The sequence below is a fragment of the Zeus faber genome (genome assembly GCF_960531495.2).
Source record: "Zeus faber genome assembly, chromosome: 6".
In the NCBI taxonomy this organism is placed as follows: Eukaryota; Metazoa; Chordata; class Actinopteri; order Zeiformes; family Zeidae; genus Zeus; species Zeus faber.
This window is the reverse complement of record NC_137201.1, coordinates 8,007,327-8,018,086: the sequence shown is the minus strand read 5'-3', so window position 1 is coordinate 8,018,086 and position 10,760 is coordinate 8,007,327. Positions and strand designations below refer to the sequence as shown.

General features: G+C 47.9%; 1 protein-coding gene across 1 annotated transcript in view; it reads left to right on the top strand.

Moving 5' to 3' along the window:
- LOC307231613 (zinc finger protein 536-like) overlaps positions 1 to 487 on the top strand; it is a gene marked incomplete at its 5' end in the record, with an annotated part of 15,684 nt that extends 15,197 nt beyond the window's left edge. Inside the window, 1 exon segment of the mRNA XM_080002378.1 lies at positions 253 to 487. Coding sequence (XP_079858504.1) covers positions 253 to 467 — 215 coding nt within the window. The 3' untranslated portion in view covers positions 468 to 487.
- Between the last annotated feature and the right edge of the window lie 10,273 nt (positions 488 to 10,760).

The following is a 10,760-nucleotide window of genomic DNA, read 5'->3' as shown; positions in this document are numbered from 1 at the left end:
TTAAAAACCAAATAAATACCATTCTGATCAGGGATTAAATAAAATGTAAAATGTAAATCTCAATTAGAGCCAAGTATGGCACTTTATAAAATAAATCTTGACCGCCACTAGAAATACCAACATGCAATTGCCAAGTTTGCAAGAGTTGCTGTATGCAGTATGACCCCCGTCGGTAAATTATTTCACAACAGAAAACATTTTGATCCTCAGTCGAATTTCTTATCCTAAACGATCGCTCTTCTTGCGTTGCAGCACGGAAGCCGTTCCAGTGCAGGTACTGCCCCTACAGCGCCTCCCAGAAGGGCAACCTGAAGACCCACGTCCTGTGCGTCCACCGCAAGCCCTTCGACAACAGCCTCTACCCGGACCGCCGCCTGCGACGCTCCCACGCCCACCCGGGGGAGCCGCGTCCGGAGGGCGGGGGTGCCGATCAGGTCAGCCCGACGACGTCGCTCTGCGGGACTTGATGCCGCGGACGCCCCGACACTTGGAGACGCTGGCAAATTTGTCTTGGCGGTAAACGAAAAACTGAGAGAGAGATAGAAAAGTAAAAAAAAATAAAATAAAACATTAATGTACATTCCAATGTTTACTTGAAGAGACACAGTATGTGTTTATGTGTAGCAGGGAAGCGGCGCATAATAAAGCCTCGTCGTGTCACGTGAAAAAATGTGGAAAACGGTATTTAGTGCCATTTATTTTCAACAAAAGTCGTTTTGAGGTGGTAACGCCCATCCGTCAGCTCAACGCCATGTGTCAAATATCTGAAATGTGCTGTCGCCACCCCTCCATGAGCCCCTGCTCTCTCAACCAGCAAGTGCCATTGTGTTTCATTTATCTATTCATCTATTTGTTTTTTTCTTTCGCTGAACATCCCAGGATTCTCCTTTCGGTCCACAGGTCCCGTCTATCCGTCAGAACCCCGGTGCCAGATGTTGGGGCCTTAATCGGGGCGGATGTAATGAAGTAGAATGTTGCACATCGGAGCTTCCATTTGTTCTGGATTCCACTCCGGGGAGAGAGAAAGCCTCCCTCACATATAATTATTGGCCATTAACTCCCATGCCTTGGCTCCGCCCCCCCTCGCGCTGGAACAATGCTCAATTAAGGGGAACCGAAGAAACGGGGAGAAAAACAGAGGAGATTCATCGGTGGCACGTCGAAATGAAGAGCGTCCCGCCCCGATCGAAGCCCCCCCCCCCCCTCCCCGATAAAGAGACAGTCGTTTACTCGCGTGATCCCACCCCGCCTGCCGATATTCGTTCCGTGGCACCGGAGATCACCTTGGGCGGGCGGCTGTGTCGGCCGTGCAGCCGGGGCTTTGTAGCCACGGCGACGTGCGCCTGACTGACAGTCGCCCTGACAACTCCATTCAGGCGCCACCTGCTAGCTGTCAATCACACCGGCCATCCCGGGGCTATTGACGGAGCTGTCAGGCTGCGGGAGACGTGTCTGTCAAAGCCCACCCACTTTCCCTCTCTCCTGCGCTCCTCTCTCTCTCTCTCTCTCTCTCTCTCTCTCTCTCTCTCTCTGTCTCTACCTTGCGCTCTCCCTCCACTCCCGTCTCTCTGCTTCATTCCCACCGTCCTAGCCGTCTCCCCCGTCCTCTTTTGCCTCTCTCTCTCTCTCTCTCTCTACATCCGTCTCACTGTGTTTCTGCCCTTTCTGTTGCTTCTCTCTCTCTCTCTCTCTCTGTCCCTCCCTCTCTACCTCCCTCTGTCCCTTTCTACCTATCTCCCTGTCTCTCTCGCCTTCTCTCGCTTTATCTCTCTCTCCTCTTGCCTGCCGTACTCTATCTCTACCACCAGCTCTATCTCTCTCTCTCTTTCCATCTCCACCCCTGTCCCTCTCTCCCTCGCTCTGCCTCCCCATACCGCTCTCTCTCTCTCTCTCTCTCTCTCTCTCTACTTCTCTCTCTGTCTCCATTCCTCTCAGGAGACACACGGGTCTCTCCTAATCCAACATCCCATCACAGATTATCTGGGTAACATTTGTCATCTGGAACCCACCCTCCGCCACTCGCTCTTTGCAGGTGACTCCCGCGCAGTCTGCGCGTGTGTGTTTTTCACATGTCCTCCCCCCCCCCGTTTTATCGCTCTTCGCACGACCATCTGCGCTCCAAGTGTCTAATCCTCGCTCCCGGTCGCGCCGCGTCTCCTTCGACCGCCTCCCCTTTCCTTCCTCGTGGCATGTTCTCCGGCCTCCCATATTTCCGCCTTGCTGTGCACACATGTCCTCCATCTCTCCATCAGTGACAGGTGACAAGGCCCGGGCCTCCAGCTGACTGGCTAATCAGAAGTGCTGTCATACCTGCCAATACTTCTGTCCCGGCCATGCGGAGCTAAGCCAGGCCGCGACCGGACCGATATGCTCCTCCGGGTTCACCAAGGGCAAGGCGTTTGTGTGTGTGTGTGTGCGTGTGTGCGTGTGTGCGTGCGTGTGTGTGTGCGTGCGTGCGTGCGTGCGTGTGTGTGTGTTTACTGGGAAGGGTCTTCCGCTCTCAAGCCCCAACAGCCCTCTGGGTCGGGATCATCCCCACGTCCTCATCCTGTCAAGCCCCCCTCAGTTCTCCCTTAAAGCGGCGTGCCATTAATTAATGCTGGAGAATTGTATTAATGACGCCTAATGGTGATGAATGCTTCGCTTGACAGTAGCTACACAGCCAATGTCACACAGAGAGCTTCTCGCTGGTGTGCAAGTGCTGATGCGTCTAGATTCTGCATCACTTCCCTTTTTTTCTGCAGTATATGCAACAACCTTTTGTCCAGTTCACCACCGAGATATATTCATCCGGAGTTTTTTCTTTGATGCGGCGAGTTCAGCCACCGTGGCTTCTCACCTTGACGTTTTTCACCGTCCACAATAATCCCCCCCGTGCAAATCATTCTCCCCCATCCCATAATCAGTCTCCTCTAAAGGCCTAGACGGACACCGTCTCTCACTCACAATTAGCGACACAGGAATGGAGAAAATGTCGATACAATCAGTAAATACCTTTTGGACTTTGACGGCCATGTGCCTTGTTAAGATAATAGATTTTAAGTGCATATCTCCTTCTTTCCCTCCCTCCCTCCCTCCTTTATCGCTCTCTCGCTCACTTTTCTCTATCTTTATCTTCAATCTTTTATCAATCAACGTCCCCGTGTTGGTATATCACTTATGAATACCTGCAGACCCTGTTTGAGGTCTCTTTCTCAGCCTCGCTGGGAGAGGCGGGTCATGTACAGCTAATCAGCCTGAATAAGTAAAGGAAACAGTTTGACAGGCCAGGTAATGAGAAGTAATGAATCACTAATCACAGCTTCTTACAACCCTTGGAGCACAGATGAAAAATTAAAGGTAATTAGCTTGCACAGTTGTGAAAACAATATTTAAGACTGTTGCTCTCGCGGAGACAGCGACTCCACATATTTTTTTCCCCGTCTACGCCGTACGCTCTCAGAGCCTGAACGCCAAGCTGTTGTTTGAGAAACACTTAATGGTATTTCCAAGCCAATTAGGATAACTAATCAAGGGGCTTGTGGCCGCCCCTTTTCTCACATGCACCCATAGGACGGGAAGCGCTTTCCCTTTTCCTTCCGGAGGATTGAAGAACCTGCCGTGAACGTGCGTTTGAGATCGATTCAGCGCCGGTGAATATCAAGTGTGCGCGAGTGTGAAATAACATGCCTTCCGTCCCTTACACACACACACACACACACACACACACACACGTACGCAATGTAAGGTAATTCAGAGACATGCGGTCAGAGCCGTGAAACCTGCCGTCGGTCTCCACGGCTCCCTGTGCTTGACAGCAAAGTGAGGGATGCTTTGACAGAGCGCGTGTTTGACAAGTCGGCGTGAGACTCAAAGTACAGGATCCAGACATAGGCTGTCAGTCAAAGACAGCCCGTCTCCCCGATGAGACGTGCCAGTTTAGTCACACTTACAAAGAAGCTAATACGTGTTAACTGGAGCAGGGCACAGACACTCACACAACCGACACACTCAACCACACATAGCACACAGCGCACCCGGGCCCGGTATGGGCCCCGTGTCCCGGGGCCGGGATTGAATGGATGCCAAGGAACATAAGCCCGAGATATAAAAAGAATTACAGTGGGACAAATAAAACATGGGGATTATGTCGGTGTGAGAAATGGAGGCGTTTCAATTCTCCTTGCGAGCCGGATCCCCACCTCTCTCTCTCTCTCTCTCTCTCTCTCTCTCTCTCTCTCTCTCTCTCTCTCTCTCTCTCTCTCTCTCTCTCTCTCTCTCTCTCTCTCTCTCTCTCTCTCTCTCTCTCTCTCTCTCTCTCTCTCTCTCTCTCTCTCTCTCTCTCTCTCTCGGCTCACAGGCCAGGGGGCCAGAGAGCTGTGGCCCCGCCCCTGTGCCCCCGGATCCAGGGGCTTCAGGAAAAACAGACGGGAGAGTGTTACAGAGAATGCCGGGGAAAGCAATGGCACTCAGGGTCAACTGCTTAAAGTGCCTCGAAACCCGGATGTTTCAGTTTCTCCGACCACCGGAAAAAAATGCTCATAAAGTGGGCGTGGCTCTACTGGAGGGGCATGGCCGGTGGATTGTACACCACGCCCCGTGTCGATTGATAGTGACGCCAACAATCCGTTCTGTCCCAGCTACAATGTGATTCAACAACCCCACGGCGTGAAGTGCTGTCACAGGCCTTTAAGTAGCTGGGTGGGTGTGTCTGTGAGCTGCAGGGGGCGGGGCCTAAGAAATCCAACCAATCAGGGTTTTTGTATTTTTGAATTATAGGGATCACTGCTCCGTCATATTGCTCACTTCTCCGGCCAGTTCCGGAAACACCTACTCTAAACCTTGATATCTCTTATTTTAGGTTTTGCATGTTCTTGTAGTCTCGTTTGATGATATTGCAAAACCTTTTGCTGACGTTTAATATTCTTATTAAATATGTGACCTGCCAGTGAACATCAAAACCCATCAAAATCTCAGATATTGAGAGCGATTTACTCAACGCCCTCCGTCAGCGTCGGGAGGGATTTTGAATCGGCCGACGCCCGCCAAATCAACAATCAGGTGGAGGTGCTGCATCGACGGCGAGCGAAGGAGACCCCCCTGAGGCGTGAGCAGGGGGAAAGCAGAGGACGGCACACGATGAAAGAGCAGGTGGCAATCAGGTATGGAGCGTGGGCCCTCACCGCGACTTTTCAAATAACAGTGCAAGTCATCGATCGCTTCAAAATCCTCACAGAGCCGGTGACGGGGGACGGGCGGCAGAACGGATCCCTCCGAAGAGCTTGCTTTGGGTCGGGAGCGAAGGCAGAAGAGCCGATTCTTCGCCGAGGGAAGTAGTTACTCTGATGCTCAGCCACTCGTGTCCCACGACTGCGCAAAGTTCATTTGAATGCCGCTTTGTGCCTGTCACTGAATCCTGTCGCGCCTAAGAAGCATTTACGCCCGCCGCAACACCCCGCCCACCCCCCCAGCCCCTCCAAAAAAAAAACAAAAAAAAAAAAACTCCATTAACATCACTTCATGGAGATGTGATTGCCTTAAGTTAAAGTCTGTAATTGAAATACATTTGACAAACTGCTCGGCGACAATAGGCGAGCCGCGGCGCTTCCTCGGGATTATTCACTGGAAATGTTTAGAATGCTTTTAGCCTGTGACAAGCGCAACTTTCCCGGAAAACAGCTGACTCTCTTCTCCGACTTGTCCGCGCTAATGACAGCATGACGAATTAAGTGCTGGAGATAAATTTACCCGGGCTTTACTCAAGAGACGCATTCCCCAAAACGGCTGCTTTCCTACAGGCGAGCCTCGTCTGGAAGAGTGAAAGTGGCGGTCATGCCGGACATTTTCTCACATCCATATCAGGAGCGGGGTGTGGGCACAGGCTCGGGAGGCAGAGCAGGTCGTCTGGTTATCGAACAGGAAAATTGCCGGTTCGATACCCGCCTCCTCCTGGTAACCTGCTGTGTCCCTGAGCAAGACACTTAGCCCCCTAAATACTCCCAATGAGCCTCGCATGGTCCACCGGTGTATGAATGAGCTGTAAGTCGCTTTGGACAACAGCGTCTACTAAATGACATAATGTCATGTAGGAGATACAATTTAGGAACCCCCACCACCACCACCGACTCCTGATTCTGAATTTGTTGGGGGAAGAAAAAAAACAAAAAAAAACTGTTACCCAACATGTAGGTTTCTTTTGTTGGATTTGTCACACATCAACCCTGGCAAGTGGAAACTCTCCCGGTGGGATGCCTCCGTCACCTGATTGGAAGTGACAGCCACATCCTTGACAAACACACCTGTCATTGGTTCGAGTCACATCAAATTTTCAGTTTCGCGGACAAAAGCCTGTCGTGTGTACATGGGCGTGTGTGTGTGCATGTGTGCGTGTGTGTGTGTGTGTGAGTGCATGCGAATAAGGAACATCATTCTTTTTCATCTTTTTCTGCTGAGGAGGTGTGTCCGCTTTCATAAGAATTCCGCAGGCTTCTCCTTCATGCGAGGGTCACACGGCCGCCGACGGGGCTGCAGAGTGAAGCCAAACATTTCAAACCTCTCTCCCTTCCCATACTTAATATACATTATATAGATAGATGCTGATGTGTGTACTTTTTTTTTTGTTAAAACGGTCGAGTTGCTACTTAGCAAAATAAATGACCTAAAAACTAGTCTTGCTATCCTTTGCAGGGCGTGTACGTGTGACCCTTCTGTTGTAGTCAATGCTCCTCTCTCCCTCCCCCCAAAAAGCAAACGTTACTGTACTGTGCTTACTGTTACTGTACTTACAGTAAGTACATTTGTACCAAATATCTGTACTTTCTTGAATATATTCTGTTTGGGGGACTTTTGACTTTTACTCCACTACATGTCAAAACAAATTTGTATACTTTTATACATATTTAACACATACGTCACGCTACTTTATATATATATATAAAATACAATATTTATATTATTTAGATATATATATATATATGTTCATTTTTATATATCTTATATATGTATTTTATTAATATATATATATATATATATATATATACGTTACGTTATTTTGTGTCAGGGTATTTGTACTTTTACTTAAGCAAACAGTCTGCGTACTCTTTCAACCACTAGACGAACTGTGTATTCCAATAATTCATCACCAAAGTAAAAAAATAATAAGTGTGAACTTAAGTGGAACATGTGCATATCCAAGGTGTTTAATGTAGCATAACACACTCAGCATCACCCTGTTTATGTGTGTGTGCGCGCTTGTGTGCATGCGTGCGTACTTGCGTGTGTGTGTGTGTGTGTGTGTGTGTGTGTGTGTGTGTGTGTGTGTAGGGTAGCATAGGCTGGTCAGACATGCTCTAGTCTTATCTCCCACTCTCTCTCTCTCTCTCTCTCCGCAGTGATGTGCCGTCGTTTTCATGGGGAGGGGCGGCTTACAGAGAATGAGGGAGGGAGGTGGGGACGAGGGCGGGGGGGGGGGGGGGGTGGGTGGGGGTGGGGGGGGTTTGTGGGGTGATGAGCTGCTGCAATAATAAGCAGATTTTAATGATTTACTATAAATCAGATGCGGAGGCCTCTGCTCGGGGAGACTGAGGGGGATGACAGCTCCTGACTCACACCTCGCAAATGCCTCGCCGGTGATGTGTGTGCGCGCTCCAGATCATCAATCACCGGACGTGACCGCGCACACACTCACGCACGCACGCAGACACACAGACACACGCACACACACACAAACGCACACAATTGCACTAGATGCAAACACACGCTCGTTTACAGACAACCCGCCTCCGACACACGTGTACATACATAATGGTGTCAGGCAGGTATATGCGCGTACAGTACGTAATGTGACCACACACACAACACACACACACACAGCGTGGCACACACATGTTTCTTGTCTCTAATGTCTCCTCTCCTGCAGCAGGGGACAAATCAATCACGGGTACAGAAGTTCGGGGAGGGGGTGAATTGTCTGGTGGGTTTTTCTCTACGCTATTGATCCTATTTTACCGGCATCATCGCCAATCTGTCTCGCAAACCCCGGGACAGCCATGGATTGAAAGTGGATGATTGAGAGAGGAGGTAGGGTGACATTCACTGTAACCCCCCCCCCCCATGCCCCACCGCCATACCCTACACACACACACACAAACACACAACACACACACACACACACCAACACAAATCCAATGACATTGAAAGTTAGTATCGCGCTTGGGAGATTATTTTTGGGGCAAGCGCAGTGCAAATCAGGCCCCATCACGTTAGATCCGGTCACCGGCCGCTCGTGAAGGATAACACCCACGTTGGCGCCGATTCTCAGATGAGATTAAAACCTGGTGCTTTGTTTTGTTTGTTTTTTTGGTTTCCTGCTTTTTTTTTTGTTTTGTTTTCCTGTCTCCCCTCATATCTCGGGCGGCCGTCATATGTCCGACTGTCTGAAGGTGTTGCCGCAGCCTCCCGCCTCCTGATTTGATGGAAAAGACAGCGGAGTGAACGCACTTCACGACAGCCCGTCCCCGACTGGCGTGGTAAATGCATTGAGTGTGGAACCAAATAGGTCCCTCGTTTTCCACACGTTACATATAGTAGTAATTACACAGTAATTAAATAGTAATTACATAGTAATTGGTAATTTATATGCAATGCACATGTTCCCTGTGTAAACTACTTCCTGTTTTAATTTACTCATATTTTACACAAAAAGAATATACATGAACGAGGAAGATTACGCAGGTTTTCCAGGTAAACACTGACGGTGTTCCGTGACACGGAATTCTAACTAAAGTGTGATTTCAACCTGTCATGATCATATATCAATTCATTTATGAACTGCATTCTCACGGTCACGGCAAAGCTTATATAGTGTCGATCTGAAATACGCATTTAATATTTTGCCAAAGTCAACAAACACAAATTCATGAAAATGTGACGGCATTCTCTTTTTTTTTTTTTTTACCTCATGGATCAACGAGCTTCCGTTTTTGACGCTCTCTATTCTCAATACGGCGTAAATCACTTGACTTTCCATCCTTTCCAAATTCCAATACAAACGATGACATAAAGCATTCCGCTGAAGTATCTGGATCTCTACATCACCATCAGGTTGTTTATCACGTTATGTCTTCAGTATGATGATACACAAGTTTAATTACAGATTGATGGATGTGTCATCCCTCTTGGCTGATGCTCACTGCCTGATTAAAAATTCTTGCTGGAAAATAATCCATGAGAGCCTATTTGTGACCTTGTGATTGCCGTCTCAACTTTCATCCACTTTCAGATTTATTTCCTCGCTTCATTAAATATATATATCGTCTTTGTCAAAGTTACCGTCTCAGGGCCCACATTTAACAGAGAAATGAACACGTGGGCTCTCGTACCATTGGGCGAAGAAGACCACTCAAAAGAAGCCCCCCCCCCCCGGGGATGTCAGGCGCCCATCATGACAAACAGATAATAACCACATAAACACTCTTTTATACTCACAACAGTCATCCTATTCAACAGATGATCTGTTACATGCGTCATATTCTTTCCTTCATTGAAACGAAGAGCATGTGTGCAGAGCTGACTCTCTCTCTCTCTCTATACAGTATATATATATATACTTAAATATATATATATATATATATATATATATATACTTAAATATATATATATATATATATATATATATATATATACTTAAATATATATATATATATATATATATATATATATATATATATATATATATATATATATATATATATATATGTATTAGAGCTGTCAATCGATTAAACCATTTCATTGCGATTAATCGCATGACTGTTCATAGTTAATTGTGATTATTCTCAGATTTTGGATCTGTTCAAAATGTAGCTTAAAGGGATATTTTTCAAGTGTTTAACACTTTTATCAACGTTTATCAAGTGGACAGATGTGCTTGCTTTATGCAAATGTATGTTTATTGGAAATCAATTAGCAACCCAAAACAACGAGAAATATTATCCACAAACCCTCAAAAGTACCGCATTTAGCATGGAAAAATACACTCAAATCATTACATGGCAAACCCAAGTCCAGTAGCTCTGTCTGTGCAAAGTGGTCGTCTACTTTTTTCAACTTTGTTTTCACTTTTAACTTTTTCAACTGCACGCCTTGTGTAGATTTCCTTTTATCCCATGGATATGGCTGCTTCTTATCTGCAAGACGGTGGCGGAAACCTTGTTTATTCAAGGGAACAGCTGCTCTCACTCGGAACAATGTGGAACGAAATACCCCACACCGGAGGGACTGAGGCGCAGTTACCGGGGCTGCAGAGCTGGTGCTAAGCTAAGGCTAAGCTAACGGCAACGCAAGGGAAGTACAAGCTCTATATTCCGTCAGTAGTGGTGGAGAACGTGAACTTGATGGCCAACAAGACCGACGGGCGGCCTGCCCTGGTGAGGCACCAGAAGATAAACAGGGGGTTTAGTTTAGTGTTTCAACATGGAAACGTGGCTAACCGGGAGGACTCCGAATGCTGACGTAGATTTACCTGGGTTCACTGCTGTGAGAGCAGACGGGGAAAACTAAGTTAAGCGGCAGGTGCAAAGGAGGGGGACTCGCTCTCTTCATTACCACCCGGTGGTGCAACCCAGGACACGGAACTGTTAACGTGACTATCCACATCGAGCAGCCGGTGGTGAGCCTCCCACCATACTACATGCCCAGGGAGTTCTTGCACGCCATCGTTGTTTGTGTGTACATCCCTCCACGCGGAGCGCACGCGGAGGTGGCTTGTGATGTCATCCACTCCA